The sequence below is a fragment of the Brachyhypopomus gauderio genome, chromosome 13 (genome assembly GCF_052324685.1).
Source record: "Brachyhypopomus gauderio isolate BG-103 chromosome 13, BGAUD_0.2, whole genome shotgun sequence".
Taxonomy (NCBI): domain Eukaryota; kingdom Metazoa; phylum Chordata; class Actinopteri; order Gymnotiformes; family Hypopomidae; genus Brachyhypopomus; species Brachyhypopomus gauderio.
In genome coordinates, this window is record NC_135223.1 from 23,566,496 (window position 1) to 23,585,713 (window position 19,218).

Here is a 19,218-nt window from a genome sequence, read left to right on the forward strand (position 1 = left end):
TCCTGTTCTGTTCAGGGTGTGTGTGTGTGTCTGAGATCCTCCTGTTCTGTTCAGGGTGTGTGTTTGTGTGTATCTGAGATCCTCCTATCTTTTAGCGCTGATCTGTGTGGACTAGGGGTATGTGCACGTGTTTGTTTATGTGTGTGTGTGTGTGTGTGTGTGTGTGTCGCAGGTGTCTAGGGTTATACTGCTCCGGAGAGTCAACATCAAAGAAGATCAAAATAATGTTTTAATTAACCTTATCAAGCAAAATATCAAAGCACAACTTAATACTCTTTGGTCGTCTTGACGTGATTGATGTGATGATGATGTCATGAGTTGGGGTGGGGTGGAGGGGGCGGAGGGGAGTGGGGGGGGGGGGGGATGGAGGGGGGTGGAGGGGGGGGGGGTGTGGAGGGGAGTGGGGGGGGGGGGGGTGTAAGGGGCGGGGTCAACTAGAGGTCAAAGTCGTAAATCACTTTTTGTCATAAGCCCCAATCTATAATCTCTCTATCCTCAAATGAATCAGTGCATAACAGCCAGAAAAGCGTGAATGAGTGCTGTATGAGGGTCAAACCAAGACCGGGGGGGGGGGGGGGGGGGGGGGGGGTACCAACATGTCCATCTCTTGGCTCATTCCAACAGAACCAGAGCTTTAGTCCCATGAGCCTCAGTCCCATGAGCTTTAGTCCCATGAGCTTTAGTCCCATGTTATATGGAGCATCTGGCAGCTGAGGTCCCAGAGGCGCTGTGCCAGGTCGTCATCAAGAGCAGCGTCACAGCAACTTGCAGGTGCACAGTCACTGCAGGGAAGACAGTGGAGACAGTCAGTGTGCAATACAGTCACTGCAGAGAGGACAGTGGAGACAGTCAGTCTGCAATACAGTGACTGCAGGGAAGACAGTGGAGACAGTCAGTCTGCAATACAGTGACTGCAGGGAAAGACAGTGGAGACAGTCAGTCTGCAATACAGTGACTGCAGGGAAGACAGTGGAGACAGTCAGTCTGCAATACAGTGACTGCGGCGGGGAAGACAGTCAGTCTGCAATACAGTCACTGCAGGGAAGTCAAGTTTGCAGACAGTGGAGAGGTACTGCAGGAACACACACAATTTTAATAACCAATGTAATAAAAGTACCAAAGACACTTGAACATGGCTGCTAATCACTCCACTTCTTTTACCCACCTGTAATACTTGCCCGTCTCTTTCTCTAGCTCAGGAGCTACAGCACAGTAGATGGTGGTTTGGGCTCCCTGCACTGAAGTCTTGGTAAAGGGCTTAGCCATCCACATGACTGCCTGCTGCACTCTACTCAAGTGTCTCCACAGTTCAGTCTGCACTACCCCAGGGTGAAGCGCATACACGCTTACACCTGAACCTGTCACACAAACCCAAGGATTCTCGTCAGGCCACATTTTTACAGAGGACGATGGAATGCAGTAAATCCTTAAAACCACCACAATATAGCTGTGTGACTAAGCAGAGCTGACCCATTAAAATATCAAATCAGGTCAGCTATATGGAGTTATATTTCTCTACACTTAATATAATTCTGCTCTGGAGCAATTCTGCTCTTGACTTTAGAACAGCAACCCCGAAGACCCAGGTAATGTGTGAGAGACTTGCCCTTTTGATGCAGTGGCACTCACCTTGTAGTTTTTTAGCCAAGGAGCGAGTGAAGAGCACATTGGCCAGTTTACTCTGACTGTAAGCTTTGGACTTATCATAGCTTTTCTCACTGTTAATATCATCCAGATTAATAGTCCCCCACTTGTGAGCCATGGATGAGACGTTGATGATACGAGCTGGAGCTGATCTCTTCAGCTGATCAATTAACAAAAACGTCAACAGGAAGTGTCCTACAAGATCATGGGAAAAGTTATGACCTCTCTCATTGCATTTAATTAAAATAAGACTTTAAATGTATTTACAATCACTCCTGCTTACCCATGTGGTTGACACCAATTTGCATTTCAAATCCATCTGCTGTTTTTTCATATGGACATACCATCACCCCAGCATTGTTAATCAGGATGTTGACATGTTTCTCCTCTAGAAAAACAAAGTTGTACTTACATCGTGTAATTATAGCTGAGCATCTTTATATATAAAGAGAGAATTCAGTTATTCAGCCTACAAGATTAAAAAAACAATCCTCACAATTAGAAAATCAAGTATGGCTGCATCTTTTGAACAGAATGTTTTGTAAAAGGTCATTGGTAAGATGAAACACTGCAGTAGATGTGCAGTACCATATGTGCAGTGCCAGGTGGTACCTGAGCAAACAATCAAGAATAGGCTACAATCAAAGCAGATGCTGGGAATGATGTTTCAGTATCACAGCAGTGCAACACGATGCTTATAACTGTCTTCTCTTAGTCGTGAGGTGCTAAATAGTCATACATTTTAAAACAAGGCTAGAACATTTACAATCTGCTGTGTGCATTCAGTAAAACAAGGAAAGACTTGTTTGTCAATTGAATGTCAATTCATCCATTGTTCTCGATTAGGCAATACTACACAGAGTATCAAATATTACAACAAACTCTCTAGGCAGGTATCTGATGTTTGGTCTGGACCACAGAGATAGGCTGATCTAGTTTATAGTAGACTTCAACCGTGTTATTTCAATTTATAACAGCATCTAATTCTTAGAATTATATCAAATTATCTACATGCATGTGTTACTACAGTGGTGCTCAGGTAAAAAGAGACTGCACAAGAGAACAGTTAAAATAATGAAGTCCAAAAGTAAGGCGTTTCTACCACTACCACAATGTAGCATTTCCAAGAATATACATCTCTGTCTGGTATCCAGGTCCAAATAAAAAGGGTGTTTAAAGCAAATTCTCATATGACAATGTAAAATTGTTCTGCCAAGGGCTAAAGTAAGCTTCATAATGCAGTGGCCACCATGGATATTTTTGATTAGTTAAATTTAAGGTCCTATGAGAAAATCTATCAGACTAAATGTATCATGCTCTCACCACTGTTGATAGCCTGGGCAAATTCTTTAATAGAGCTGGAGTCGGCCAGGTCAAGCTTTTTACAGATGACATCCTGATTTCCAGAAACTTTGATGACCTCTTTAACAGCAGCATCGCCTTTTTCCACATTCCTGCAACCCATGATAACACGAGCACCTGAAGACAGAGACAGCATTTACCATCTCCTAGGAGACAGAGACAGGATTTACCCTCTCCTAGAAGACAGATAGGATTTACCATCTCCTAGGAGACAGAGACAGCATTTACCATCTCCTAGGAGACAGAGACAGGATTTACCCTCTCCTAGGAGACAGAGATAGGATTTACAATCTCCTAGGAGACAGAGATAGGATTTACCATCTCCTAGGAGACAGAGACAGCATTTACCATCTCCTAGGAGACAGAGACAGGATTTACCCTCTCCTAGGAGACAGAGATAGGATTTACAATCTCCTAGGAGACAGAGACAGCATTTACCATCTCCTAGGAGACAGAGACAGTATTTACCATCTCCTAGGAGACAGAGACAGGATTTACCATCTCCTAAGAGACAGAGTTAGGATTGCCTCCACTCTTTACAACAGTTACACAAAAGTCAAGCGCGACAATCACTGAATTAATAAAGTAAAGGTACAACTAAAATAAAGTATATATAGTTAAAAACATTGCCAGCTACATAACATCCCCGAATACGTTAAAGTCAGACAGGAAAAGCCTACCTCTCTTTGCTAAATCGATGGCAGTTTCTTTGCCGATTCCTGTATTGGCGCCAGTAATCACAACAGTTTTGCCATCCAGGTTTGCCTCAGATGACCATGGTCTAAAGTAGTTTCTGAGGGTGAAATATAGGTGATTGTGTATGCCTTTGTTAGATTAACTGACTATACGATAACCAAATGACCTAAGTGATAGTTTCTGTTAAACGGCCTAAATCTGTTAAGCTAAACAGCCTGTATAATCATTGGTAGAATTACATTAGTAGAACGACATAACTACATTTCCCTTCCGGTTTTTAGAAAACTTCTTTAAGAAATACGAGCGTTAACAGCTTTCAGTTTAAACTACGGTATATTTGCGGTCATACCTTATTCCTTGCATCTTCAGGGTGTGCAAAAATGCGATATAGTACGATTAAAGTAAAACAACTTCTAATCCTGAGCACGAGTAAGAACCGAGTATGAAGTATCGACGTAAACAGGAACAACGATCCGTTCGCCTCGATTGGCTCGCGCGTTTATGGGGCGGGTCGGTCCGCCCTTAACAGCCCGTTTGAGGAATTGTTACAAGTGCAACATTTAAGCTTTTACATCTGTAGCATTAAGAAACGACCAGTTTCATGATCGAATTACTCCTGCACGTGTTTTGAGTGCCATATCACTGTGCAGTGACAGATGCCCGTTTGGTAGATGTAGTAGATGGTGGGTGTAGTTCTTACACTAGCCCCACAGGTGATGTCCATGCTCATGGTGCGTACAAAACCTGGCTATAAAGTCTACTGATAACAATTTACAAGTCTTTTAAACTCATTAAAGACCATTCATGGCATTCGTCTGCAGATTGTGTCAGCTTATTTTGAAAACCTAATGCAACCTTACTGAACACTGCATATAGTCCGTGGAACAGTCTGAAGGCATCGCTTCAAGTACAACTGCTTAACTTCAAAATTATGTTTTTGTTGCCATGCATTTTTATGATAAAGTACTAATTCTCAGTTAATAATGTTACACTTCATGTTCTGGACCACATGTGAAAAATTAACTAGTAACGTTAAACATTAACAACTAGTAACATTAAGAACGGTTTTACCATTTGGGGTGTTTCCACTATGTCAGATATCTGCAAGTGTAAAGCCTGGTTTATACTTTCGCGAGCGACCGTAGCGCGCGGCTCCGCCCACCTCGCGCGACCCTGCGCGAGCGGTGTAGGCGTTTATACTTTCGCGAACGTCGCGAGCGTCGCTGCAGTGTTCTCCGAAACGATAGGTGGCGATAGGTGGCAGTGGAGAATAAAAAACCCCTGCAAAAACGGGGAAAGAACATTTTTACCTGACCAGAGACCGTATATATACACATCAGGCATCAAACGTAAATATGGCTTTGCAGTGTTGTCCGAAACGATACGTTAACAAATACGAGCCTCTTGTAATTCCAGGGCGACACATGAGAGAACGTGAAGACGTTAAGATTGGGCGTTTTGAAAATAAACAACCATAAACTAATGTGATAAAAAAGCGAATTATTTCGATTCATTTCGAGTATATGTATAAATATTTAACTTAATTAAGTTTAACGTGCTGGGAAATATTGAAATGGACCTTTAAAGTGACGTACAAGTGCATTAATTCCACCTTGTATAGGTGTATGAACCCGGCAAACATGACTTTGTCCATCGCGCTGAAGCGCGGCGCGCGCGCGAAGTTACAAAATTCGGGAGGTGCACGACCTCGCGCCGCGACAGCGCGCGAGGCCCTCGCGCACGGGCGGAGCCACCGCGATTACGTCATTTTCGCCGCGCGGACCCTCGCGCCGCTCGCGGCGCGTCGAGTATAAACCAGGCTTAAGTGTTACTTTGTGTGAACTGCTTAAGCCACCTGGCTGGCATCAGTCACCCTAGGCCAAATGATTGAGATGAACAAATTAGTTTCACTACTGAACCGATCCTGGTTCCCAGATCTGAAAATAAATTTAAAACTGCATTTACAGACTCCTGAACGGCAGTGTGTGGTAAATGAACATGACAGAATATGTTAAAGTTGTTTAAATGTCAGTAAAAACAAACAAAACACTAGACATGTACAGAGGATGTTGACTTTATTTTCCTTCATAAAAAAATGCTGGACTTTATTCCCCTTAAAAAAATATACAAGGTAATGGAGATTCTGGTATTGATATTTGGAACATAAAGCTCTCCCAGTTATACACCACGTCGAAGGTGTCCACTCACAGAAATGGTACAAATCAACAGTGAGACAAAAAGAGGGACTTGCACTGGCTCAGACCGGCATACAGCAGTTTTGACATCTAAACACACTGTTGCTAATTCAACTGCAACAGTTGTGCTGATGTGACAAGCAAATAAAAAGCTAAACAGGACCAACCAGGGGTGAGGGTGACGCTGGTAAACAAGGAGCGGTCCCAATTATTACATTAAAATGAAATTCAAGATTATAAATGTCCTAAAATGAATGAACCAGGTTCATTTATATCTTCAAACAAAGTTGGGGAAACAAGGCTCACAAATCTCACCGAGTGTTCATTAAGGCACTTAAGAATATGTGAAACTGTATGTAATGTAATGCGATTTTGTCCTTCTTTCACAGAGTGGTGTAGGATGAGGTAGGTTCAGACATCAAGAACCCTAAATGAAACGCCATTTCATACTTGGTAACAAGCAATATGGGTTTAAATGTGTAGGAAAAAAAACTGATACAAAATCACATCTTCATGGTTTGCCAGTACCCCCCAAGTTAAAAACAATTAGCATTTTCAATGCATTGAAGGGTCAGGAAATGGCAAATGTAACAAATTAGGAACGAATAACTGTGTTAATAAAGGGAAGGGCATTTTGTCCTCATTCCTCTGTTCCACAGAAGATGTGCAAAATGCATCATCGTCTATTTCCTCCTCTGGGAAGAATGAAATGATGAGAAATACATTAACTTGAAATAATAAAAAAAAAACATGTCCGTCCATCTGGCTTACATTACAAATTGCTTACAGTACAAAAACACACACATGCATAAACAGTGCATGAACACAGTAAACAAAGATGTGAGATCCACAATCACAACTGTATTATTTGACCATTAAACCCATGTAAGCCCCACTAATTTAAAACTCTCATTAGTTTGGGTACTTTAACAACCAGCAACAGCTACCATCTACAGATAAAGATAGCCCGTGCCTAGATTTTAGTCACTTACCGGTTAAGGTGCACCAAGCTCTGTAGATCTGAGCACAATGTCTCTTTCCTCTTCGTCCTCAGGGTTGGTGGAGTGGAACTCTGCCACATACAGGCTCTTATCAATACTGCTGGGAATGGGCTTAATATCAGTCACCAGCTGCTCCTCTGTGGCTTTCAGAATGAAACGATCATCTGAGGTGATCAGGTTAACGGCGAGGCCAAGGTGTCCATAACGGCCTTAGGGCAACAAAAAAGCAAAGAGAATTTTAAACACTCCAAAATAACATTGATAAAATAAGGTTACAAAAATCAATTCTATGAATTGTGTATAGGCCTAATCTAAGAATTCTCCATAAGAGCAGAGCAGAATACGGACATCAAGTTATTGACTAGTTTTATTCCATCACTACTTTAATCAAATTTGCTTCTTTTGCATTTCCGACACATCAAGTACACCAACACTTGATTTCTCAGAAGAACAAAACAAAACTGAAACATTTCAAAAACACTTCGCATATGGAGGGTCCGACATCTACTGGCAGCCCCTATACGTTCATAAACCACAAGAGAATGGAAAACCACAATTGCAGTAAAGGGAGATTTTGACAAAACACAGCAATCGTCCATTCTAATTTTCTCTCAACAGCAAAATAACTAGGACAGCCTGAACAATGATTGCATGTCAAAAAAATACACTTAGTGGTCAAAACACTGCATGCTACTGTAAAATAAATGCTTGTAAGAGTCAAAGAATTACTGTAAAAGTAAATTTTCTTTAAAATGATCCAATGGCAGAATATTGCACGTTCTCATGAATATGCAAATTAATTGAGGTGAAGGTGCAGTGAGGTGAAGGTGGGGATTTGGAAGTGATTCGTACCCAATCCTTAAAATTACCACAGTGGTCAAAGACAAAACAAACGCATCCAAAATGTAACTCAAGCATAATCCAAATGTATAGTGCCCCTCAAAAGATCATGAATAAATGTAAAAAAAAAATAATAATAATAAAAAAATTCAAGGTACCACATGATCTATGAAGAAAGTTGAAACACTTCACTCCAACTCGGTTTATGTATGCAGGTGTATATGTTGACCACTCACCAGATCTACCAATACGATGCAAGTAGGTCTCAGCATTTTTGGGGAAATCAAAGTTAATGACCACATTGACAGCCTGCACATCAATTCCTCTTGTAAAAAGATCTGGGAAAACAAGTAAACGCAATGTAAAACCAGTCATAAAATATATAAAAACAATGCACTCCACTAGTTATCAGTCTGAGAAGCACTGTATTCTTACCTGTGCAAACCAGGTTTCTACATAGGCCATTTCTGAAGTCATGGAACACACGATTTCTGTATTCCTGCAATATTAAAACACTTGTTATAGTAAAACAGAGAGAAATGCTTCTACAAACTTTAGTTTGATATGATTTTTTTAGAGCAAAATCGTTGCAAGAAAATTCACATTTTATTATGGTTCATAAAATTACCTGCTTCATTTTTGCATGAATGTAAAAACACGAGTAGCCCAATTGTGTAATCTTCTTAGCCAAAAGTTCCACCCTCTGAGTGGAGTTACAGAAGATGATTGACTGATTGATCTGGAGCTGTAAGAGTCAAATAATGACAATAGTGAAACAGAAGATAAGTTCTACCTGCTGGTTTATACTAAAGGACAAAGATAAAATCTTATTATCAACACAGACAAATGAGCAGCATCTCTCAACCTCCAACCGGAGAAGGTTAAAACCCCATTCTGCGTTGGATTAGGTGTGCTAGGGGAAGACTCGGAGGAGTAGTACTTCCAGGACTGAAGAATCACCACAGGACTAGAAAACAAGGACATGTCAAACCAAATGCCTCAAGATGCCTCCTACCTTGGAGAAGAGGGTGTTGAGACAGTGAACTTTCTGTCTCTCTGTAACGTAGGCATAGTACTGAGTGATGCCTTTCAAAGTCAGCTCATCCATCAAGTTAATTTCATAGGGCTTTCGGAGATGTCTAGCCTGCGCAGAATACAGGAGGTAGAAGAAGAAAAACAAAAACAAGGTGGGTAAGCTCATGTAGGAGAACATCTGGAGGAACCAGCAAACAGGAAGTGGGTGATGAGGACAACAGAAAGCTAACACTATTCTACAAAACAAGAACACAAGGAACGCACCTTCTCAACGTAGCAGCACAAAAAATTTAAAACTTGTTTGATTAAATATAATTAGAACAAAATGAAGTTTGAACTTAAAACGTTACTTATAAATTTTGAGACTCATCAGATCTTTGTAAATGTTGCCTGAATGCACAAGATGTTAAAAATCCTAACATTCTTAACAGAAAATTACAAATGTAGTACCGATATAAATGGGCTTCAGTACTCAAATCCTACTCAGTACTCAAGTCCTACCCAAGACAAATACCAAGTCAACCGTCAATCCAAGTACACGTGACCAAATCCATTGAACAGTTCAGCAAAATGATGTAAATAATACAATTAAATGGAGCTTTAGCGATTAATCAATTTCACTTAAAATTAGGGGTGGGCATAGATTAATTTTTTTAATCTAGATTAATCTCACTGAAATCTTGAAATTAATCTAGATTAATCTAGATTAATCTATATTAAAATGGCTCAAATTAACGAACGTCGTTAACGGCCCACCACTACTCAAAATCAATACTAGCCTGTTAATTTTTGCCCATTATGAAAAAGAACTGTAGAACTATTCCCCAGACCCATAAGGATGACAATCTATTCTTTCACTTTCACACTCTTCTCACCATGAACTTTTGTACACTGATGGGGAAGGTGGCTGAGTAGAGCAGAACCTGACGATTCTTGTCCAGAAAGGCAATGATTTCCTCAACGAGTACGATGAAGTCCTGAGAGAGCAACTTATCAGCCTACAGAGTGAAGAACAATGATGGTGAGAAGACACTGCTATAATAAAGCTGCATAAGCATAAACTCAGTCAAACATTTCTGATTCAAAATATTGGAAAATAAATGAGAGCAACAGTTGAGCAGAGTTCCACGTTCTGGATGGTTCTGCTGGAGTTCAGTGCATGTTCAGTGAAAGTAGTAATTTCCTTCAGACACAAATCTGCTGAATCTTTATTATACATTGTGTATTTTTTCTTTGGTGGTGGAAGAGGACATGATTTCTCAGACTCCCAGATTTCAGTGCTCTGGGAAAAAAAGGTAACTGGAACCCACATTTGTGTGGATTGATAAAACATGTAATTTGGAGCGTATCACACAATACCCATGATTCAGAGGGACCATCCATCATTCTTTGAGTTTTAGTGAATGAAGTAACATGTGGAAGAGTAAAAACTAAACAGATAAACTCACCTCATCCATCACCATTATCTGAATGTTGCTGACTTTGGCCAAACCTTTCTTTATAAGGTCTAGAATCCTGCCTGGGGTCGCGACCACAACATGAACTACAGAAAAGCAAAGGGAGACACTGAGTAATTTCTTTAAGTCAAGTGCTCCCAAATTTATTCAAAACTTTCTAAGGAGCAGTTTTGCAGCATAGCAGGCTGAGAAATTAGTCCTCTTCATCAGTCAGGGACACTTACCAGTCTCATCCAGACGCATGATGTCATCTTTAAGATTGGTCCCACCGGTCGTGGCCATGATTTTAACTCCGCCCAGGTGCTTGCTCATATTGATACCGATTTGGCTCACCTGTAGAGCCAGTTCACGGGTTGGAACCAATACTATAGCTAGATTGAGAGAGAATGGAGAGAGACATATTTTTAAAGCATGCTTTGGACATTCATAATGCTTGAAGAAACCAACAGTTTTCTTAATGCATTATTTCCGAATAAATGCACTAGATCTATTTATGTAAATGGTCCAAGACATTCATTCTCATTACAGTGACTCAAAGTTTTAAAGAAACAATGATTTTATAACTGTCTAGCAATACACCAAAGCAGCCCCCGCCCCCAAGAGTTTTGAAAACCAATACCACAAATTTATAATTGCATACTGTAAAATAAACCAACCTCAACATGTACCTTTAGAGCACATCATGCCTTTAAAACAGTAGATTTTTTGTTAAGTCTGCTTAGAGTGGTTGAATTAATTAGTGGTTGAATGTCTCAAAATTTATATTCAATAAAAAAATGCTTTAAATAACCAAAGCCTTACATTATTCTACTTTTATCCATAAAGAATGACGATGGAGATATATATATATATATATATATATATATATATATATATATATATATATATATATATATATATATATATATATACACACACAGATATTTAGACTTAATAAGATATTTCAAAATGACAAAGTAAAAAAACTACCACTTTCTCAATACTGACAAGCAGAAGTTTTGCGAAGTGTACCAGAAATGAGCATATCTTTACCTTGAATGTGATCCTTCTTTACATCGATCCTCTCCAAGAGAGGAATGAGGTAGGCGCCACTCTTCCCTGTGCCATTCTTGGCCCGCGCGAGAACGTCCCTCCCCGACAGGGCAATGGGAATGCTCTCCTCCTTTAAAACAGGCGCGATAGGCAAATAAACACATTACATCTTTAGTATAGGTTTAACATTCCAAGCAGAGATGTAATAAATGCAGACACTCCCTTACGCAGTCAGTAATATAGATATACTGACAGGGATGTTGTGGTCACAAACGTTCACCTCAATGTTTGGGTAATGCCTGCTATAAACATGCATGCGTGGGTGAGCAGAAGGGTAGGGGATATAAAGTGTAGTCTATGAAGAAGCAAGAACACCCTTTATTCATTCGTTTGTTCTATTGGGAGTGGGGAAGCCAAATTTCTTAAGATTTTGGTTTGATTTTCGTTTTTTATATAAACAAGTATCATTACTAAACAAAAAAACTTTTGTACAAAGCATGGGTCTTTGCATATTTAACTCTTTTTTAAGTCAGAGTAGATGCGAGGTCAACAGGCGTGTGTGTGTGTGCGTGTACCTGTTTGTCTATTCATGTGTTTGTGTTGAAAGTATGCTACACTGGACGTGAATGTGTTTTGCTTGCCTGTTTGGTTGCATGTACTGTATATTTATATGTATGTCTCTGTGTCTGAGGGTGTGTGTCCGACATCCCCAGAGGCTCTCATTAAAATGTTTTCCCAGACTCTGGGTGGGTGTGTGTGTGTATGCCTCAGGAACACAGCTGAACGGTGGTTCGGTACTTAATTGTGCACACACAGACCTGTTGCTTGCTTTTAGTCTATATGCCACAAGACTCACTGTATCAATCCAGGTGAATATTCCAAAACAACAAACCAAAAAAAAGAACAAGATTGTGTGCAGCACTGTGGGCTTCATGTTACCACGGCAATGATGTACTGATGCTAAACAAATATTGCATCTCTTAAAAACTGAAAAGGTGCAAACCAGACGTGACTTGTGTCGATAGGGTGAAAAGATTATACTACAAAAGCTGTTAGCCTAATACACACAAGAATTAAACCAGGAGGTTCTGATTAATTCAATTTGATTAATCTTGCTCCAAATAAAATAGACAGGCTAAATAATTACAGCATCTTGCATGGAGATAATGACTTGGGGTATGATCCTTAGATCATAACATGTGTCCCGAGATGCTCACATGAATGCTGGATTCACAAGTCGATTTTGCAAGCATTAATAGCAGAAAACATTTTGGCTACAGCACCATCATATATGAACAGTACTCTACCTACAAATGACCTGAGCAGTACAAACAAGGCAAAGCTATATACAAATACATTTTATATTTAGAACCAACTGCTTCCACACTCTGAAAAAACAAATCTTTCAGGACCTACCTGGATAGGGGAGGGCTTCTCCCAGCCCATTTCAAAGATGCCCATCAACAATTCACGCTTAAGGCAGTAGTCTTCAAACTCATTACCTTTGGTTGCAGTCACATCCTAAAAATAAAAATATATTATCTATTGTACTATTAATATGAATTTATGCTTTTTCCAGCATGGGGAAAACAGCTATGGGCTTTGTTTTGACATTTGCTTAGCAGTGTTTTGTATATTCCATATTTATATTTATCATCACAGCCACCATCACTTAACTGTATTCTAGAGAATATAAACTTAATTTAGTGTTGATATTAGTGTTGTCAAAAAAAAAAAATCGATATATCGATACGTATTGATACTGAACATTCTGAAACGGTACAATACTCGTTTCCCTTAAGTATCGATTCTTTTTACATAAAATGCGCTTTCGTTTGACCCACCCAAGGTGCCGTAATGTACAGGACAATTTGTAATGCTAATATGGCAGCTAAAGCAAACGCAGTGCTGTTGGATTCGAAGCAGATACAGATGGAAAACTGAAGGACATGAACAAGCCCGTTTGCAAGCGGTGCTTTTGGAACATTTCAACGAAGGGCGCTAAAGCCTGGTTGAGTGACCATAGCGCTCGACTCCGCGCACACCTCAGCGAGCGGTGGAGGCTTTTCCGCTTTGCAGTGTTGTCCGAAACTATATGTGGTAGTATAAAAGAAACACCCCTCAAAACAGGGGAATGAACACTTACCTGACGAATTTTAATGCTGCTTTGTGTTTCAGGTTTGAAAAGTACTGCAATTTAGGCTAAAGTACTTGAAAATGTTGAAATTGTAACTACTTCGTTTCACAACAAATATCTGTCTGACTGAACAGTTAACTTGTATTACGTTAACAAATACGAGCCTCTTGTAATTCCAGGATGAAACATGAGAGAACGTGAAGACGTTAAGATTGGGCGTTTTGAAAATAAACAACCATTAAATAATGTGATTAAAAGCACAATATTTCGAATCATTTCGAGTATATGTATAAATATTTAACTTAATTAAGTTTAACGTGCTGGGAAATATTAGTACAAGCGCTTGAATTGAACCCTGCAAACATGACTTTGTTCATTGCGCTGAGGCGCGGCGCGCGCGAAGTTACAAAATTCGAGAGGTGCACGACCTCGCGTGCGCCGCGCTTCAACAAAGTCATGTTTGCAGGGTTCATACACCTTGTGGAATTCAAACACTTGTATGTCACTTTCAAGGTCCATTTCAATATTTCCCAGCACGAGCAAAGACACTTTGTCAGACGTTCAAAAGACGTCCACTGAAAAGCCAGAATGAAAGTTTTAGCGACGTCTTTTTTAAACGTCTATTACTGCCGTTCAGTTGCAGTTTTTGCACGTCCTGACATCCAATAAAGGTCCTAGTCAGACGTTCAGATAGAAAACTCGTCATAGACGTTCATGTTAAGTTAAAAGGTTATGGTCCTAGTCACACTGTCAGATTTTGAACCAGTGAACGTCCACCAGACATGCAAAAATGGGTCTGGACTGACCGACGTGATACAGACTTGATTTTAACATCTTTCTGACGTCGCATGTTTGTTGGGATAAGTTAAATATTTATACATGTACTCGAAATTATTCGCTTTTTTATCATATTATTTAATGGATGTTTATTTTCAAAACGCCCAATCGTAACGTCTTCACGTTCTCTCATGTTTCATCCTGGAATTACAAGATGCTTGTATTTGTTAACACAAAAGAACTGTTCAGTCAGACAGATATTTGTTGTGAAATGAAGTTACAATTGTCCCAAGGTACAATTTTCAAACACAAAGCAACATTCATTTGTTTGTTTATAAAAAAAATAAAAAGGCTTTAAAACGGAAATTAGCACCGTATCTGACTTTGGTATCGAAAATGGTATCGAATTTCAATATTTTTTTAAGTATTGTATCGAAGTTGTAATTCTTAGTATCGTGACAAGCCTAGTTGATATTGCACATTTTTTTGTTGGAGTACTTAAATTAGTATTTATTCTTTAACATTAACGGTCGCAACTGTAATAATCACAATTTCCCCCGGGATCTGTAAAGTATTTTTGAATCTGATTCTGTATTGAATACCATAACAAGAACTGCACACTGTGGTGACTTAGAATACAGTCCAGCACTGGTCTGCAAAAATAGAAATGATTTTTGAATGCGCATGTTACAATGCATCAAAGACAAGCTGTATATTGCAACAATGCACGAACCGCAAATTTAAGAAAATGCTATTGTTCTACATTACTGGTAGGAGATTTAATGGTTCTGGATTAAAGCACTGAAGAATGTCATGGTGTTTCTGAAACACACACGGATAGGGTGTAAAGATCCAGGCACAAGCAGGATGCAAAATGGAAAGGAGGTGGCGTATATAGATGGTTTACAAAACTCTCAGCAAAAGGAAAAACAAACATATCCATCCTCTCATCTGATAGTGCTTGTGTTAAGAATCAAATGCAACATACACATGACTGGAAATTACCTAACAGATCCAAACAGTTATGAAGACTTTGTGTCTCTGCTATACAGAGACCACATGGCCCAAGAGCAGGGAGATCCTTAAAAACCACACTCCCCACCTACGTCTGGCAGGAGGGACTATAGCAGCACAGTCTTAATCTAGATCTAATCCAACAGCTATTGTCTGACCAGAAAAAAAAATCCAGATGAGCTTTACAAGCTGGTTAAGATAATTTGGATGATTTGTACAGGTTTTCAAATCATCCCAATGTCTGGGTTATCCTGACATTTCTTTTGAAGGTTTGAAACAATATTAGACTACTACTCAAATTCAAAAGTACAATCAGGACCTGTCGGTAAGCTTCACTGCACATAGATACCTAGATACCTCTGGCACCTGTGTGTCGATACTAAGCAGAAAATGCTTAAGCTCATGTTAATTAAAGAAAAAACTAACATGACCTGTTGAGAGAAAATTAGCTGAAAAGCAGTGCCTATAATTATATCTAAATGATATAGTAATTTCTATGAGTAATTTCTTTAATATTACCTTGAGGAACGAATCACTATGGGGATTCTAGCTGCACTGAACTCTAAAGCACATCTGAAGCAGTTTTACTTTAGAACTGAGTGGCATCAATCAGACTGGTGGCACTATAAAAGAGTCAAACTGAGAAGGTTACAATTTTTTGCATTTTGCATCTTGCTTGTGCCTGGATCTTTACACCCTACTGTGAAACGGGTGTTTTAGACTAGGTTAACATGCAGTGAAATTAGGTCACGCCCATATTTAAAACACGCAGCCTCTATATAACATTTATTTTTATCTTACCGAGGTTTTCATTCTCGTGTCTTTTGGTGGGAGCTGTAGGACCTTCTTCCAGTCATCACCAAACCTGAGATGATGATGATGATGATTCAATAGATACATTTTGAGAAACAAAGAAAGGAGGATGCACTATTTTGCATAAGGAAAAATATCACCAAATGTATGCAGTACGTCTCATCCATATATACCTGATACCACCAGTGGTGTGTGGAACGCCGATTCCTTCATAGGGGGCACGGAGTGTGTTTCCCGGTCGTGTCAAGGCAGTGGCTGATCTTGACTGGAGAGACGATGACCTCGTCTGTCCATTCTGTTTGCTCAGATTTACAACTGAAGCAGAGATCTCTGTTCTTGCAGTGGCCATTTTCACAGGAACCGTGCCCGACAGTTTGTGGATTCTTGACTAGTTTTTCTACTAAGCTACTGTTTTTAACCGTATGCTCACAGCTTCTCACAAATGTAGTGCCCTACTGTGTAAACAACTGTTTGGTTCTACTTGTGCTTGCATGTGCAGACCTCTTGAAAAGAAGAGGAGCTGACGTATGAAATAAAGTTTTAAGAAAACTCTCCAAAAAAGAAGAGAAATTGTATTTATATGAATAAATATAAAAAATATATAATGGTTGCTACATTCAAACAAAACAACTTGCAAACTTGTATCTTCAGTGTAACTCAACTCTGTCTTATAAGGTTCTGAAAATGTAAAAATACAAATATGTTCATTGTTACAAATTATTTTAGTTATTCCTGAAGTTCTTGTTTTCCATCATAAACTAACTTGGAATAATCTATCACAGTGTCCTACTCCTTCTGAGTTGTAATACCCTTTATAGTATTTTTGATTTGAGTGATTAACAGCCTTTTACATTCAAAAAAAGCTAATTTCAGATGATGGTCCTCAAACCTGCCCAAAACCTTGGTATTTACTTATCTCTATGAGGAATTTCTAACCAAGATGTCCCTACTGAGCAGAGAGACAACCGAATTCCAGTCCAGACGCTGAAGTCAATACAGATTGTACCCAAGTCTGCATTTATCACTTGTTTTGTTTTCCTCTCTGGCTTACTGATCCACAGAATCCATCAGAAGGAAATTCTGGACGCTGAGCCACCTTAAAAAATCAGGACAATATTAAACAGTATTAGATCGACTATGCTTACTTACATGGCCATAAACAGAAAAATTTAACACTTGGAGATTTTTTACGTTTTATATATAGAATATTATTTGAACACAGTGAGGAACATCTCATATTTATGAATGCATGACTGCTCCCTCTTTTAATGCCCGCTGGTTTGTACAGAAGGTGGCTGAGACCAATATGTGGAACGCCAATAGAAATGTTAAGTGTTTGTAGTGGAATTCAGCTTCTAGCCAAAGCTGTAATGCTAGACCTTCAGATCTTTAAATAACCACATTGTACATCCCAAGATAAAGAACATATACATCCTAGACACCAATATCACTGATCTACTTGATTTCATAACGTATAAATGACCAGAAGACAAAGGAAATGTAAAAATCAGGGCCAGAGTACAGCATCTGCAACCAGCCTCTAAAATATCTGTTGAGCAAGTTGGAAAGACTTGATACTTTCACAGTGATGTGCACCTAGTGTCACCATTATCTATACTATATAGATAAGTAGGCTATAGATATATCTATACATTATCTCACTAAAACTACCTGTAGAGCACACACTGTAAGCCTTCACACGAGCTCTAAATGGAAACCCGTCATTAAAGTGTTTAAATCTACTTTAAATGCCGCAAATGTAGGTAAGAAGGACATTATAGGACCCAATTTGTTCTTCATGGACCGTTTCTGCGAGTTTGTACCGAGATTGGCACAAAAATACACGTGAACAAGCAGCTCTCCTTCCCTGCAGTTGTGGTGAATTTCTAGCAAAATATATCTCGTATTTTAACCAGTTAGACGTTGTTCAAAGGTTACAGCTAGTTACTTGACTAAAACTACGTTTAAAAATATAACATTTATTACACAGCCTATTGTTTGCTGCTGTGATTTTCACTAAAAACATTAGTTAACGTGGACGGTTTAACCGAGCAAACCCCGAGCGTCTGAACCGAGTATCTCGATTCTACATTCAGTCCAAATGGGTCCAGCAGCTCCCTTTAACCGCGGCTGGATGAAACTGGATGAAAACAGCCAAAAACAAAAATGTGTTAAAGGTTTTACTGAATAGTGGATAGAGACCGAGCACCACTGCCGTATAAACTAGTCGGCTAGATCACCACAAGGACGTTTTCCTGCGCCACCGCCACCAACTGCTCCGTTTCAGGCGAGCTTCAACTCAAATGTTCAACTCAAGTATGCTTCAACTCAAACGTTACCTTCTTGACTTGAAGGAGCTCGTTATCTTGAAACAAAGTCGGTTGTTTTAACGTAACGCAGCGTTTATCCTCTCGTCTCTTCCTTCCGGGCCTTTTGGTGAACGCGGCTGTGAGTTGAGAAGTTTCGCACCAAATGACGCGCAACTCAAAGAGCCAATCGCGGATTTGAGTTGAAATTTGTAGCGTGCCGCCGAGTTATTGTCTCGTTAAATAGCCTACAAACATGCATAGATCTACAGTTGTGTCTTATTCATCTTGCATATGGCTTAACTCATTTTACTGCGAAGCGGGTTTGCCCACCCAACCCAAATTGTTTAGGTTGTATTAAGGCAGAAATGACATAACACTGTGATATCGAGGCTGTATCTTTCCATTTGTAGTGGCATTGATTATATAGAAAATAAAACTCGTTCCACCAGATCTCTCTCACGGGTTAATTAAGATTTTATAATTTTCTGTTTTGTATTGTAATGTATTGTATTGTTTTATTGATTCTAGTTGTGGACTAGGAACTAAATGCTAGTTTTAAAATTATTTTCATTAGTTGTGTTTATGGTTCTATATGTTTTTTTTCTAGGTTCATGATAACCATAAACTAATGCTTCATAACAGTTCATAATTATTATTTTATTGAAGAACACTTATATCAACACTTTAACTATAAAATATTAATACAAACAAAAACAGATTGCTGCATAAAATACAAATGCAAATACTTTTGCTACCTCAACTACAGATACAAGTAGTCTCTTGGCACATAGCCAGAAGTAGCGCACGCAGCGCCATCTGCTGAACAAAAAACGAAACATAGCCTGCTTAAGTGGTATGGAAAATTCACTATACAAACACTAAAAAGAGCTCAATTTATCCCTAATG

At 39.3% G+C, this 19,218-nt stretch overlaps 2 protein-coding genes across 3 annotated transcripts; both read right to left on the reverse strand.

Moving 5' to 3' along the window:
- Positions 1-442: 442 nt before the first annotated feature.
- Positions 443-4,316, reverse strand: rdh12l (retinol dehydrogenase 12, like). Of its 2 annotated transcripts, none has more exons than XM_076971848.1 (7): positions 4,052-4,311; positions 3,687-3,799; positions 2,968-3,123; positions 1,928-2,032; positions 1,630-1,839; positions 1,166-1,358; positions 443-782 (listed from the first exon to the last, which is right to left on the reverse strand). In XM_076971848.1, exons 1-7 carry the CDS (start codon positions 4,063-4,065, stop codon positions 680-682), a joined length of 894 nt encoding a protein of 297 aa, XP_076827963.1. In that variant the 5' UTR covers positions 4,066-4,311; the 3' UTR covers positions 443-679. The 2 variants fall into 2 exon arrangements, with proteins under 2 accessions (XP_076827963.1, XP_076827964.1); XM_076971849.1 differs by lacking the exon at positions 443-782 and adding an exon at positions 919-1,072 and having other exon boundaries at positions 4,052-4,316.
- Positions 4,317-5,760: 1,444 nt separating this feature from the next.
- Positions 5,761-18,599, reverse strand: ddx61 (DEAD (Asp-Glu-Ala-Asp) box helicase 61). The gene is made up of 14 exons (XM_076971850.1): positions 18,343-18,599; positions 16,177-17,099; positions 15,992-16,055; positions 12,679-12,783; positions 11,263-11,392; positions 10,455-10,601; positions 10,222-10,316; positions 9,649-9,771; positions 8,754-8,882; positions 8,367-8,483; positions 8,174-8,237; positions 7,975-8,076; positions 6,890-7,107; positions 5,761-6,592 (listed from the first exon to the last, which is right to left on the reverse strand). Exons 2-13 carry the CDS (start codon positions 16,350-16,352, stop codon positions 6,893-6,895), a joined length of 1,467 nt encoding a protein of 488 aa, XP_076827965.1. The 5' UTR covers positions 16,353-17,099; positions 18,343-18,599; the 3' UTR covers positions 5,761-6,592; positions 6,890-6,892.
- Between the last annotated feature and the right edge of the window lie 619 nt (positions 18,600-19,218).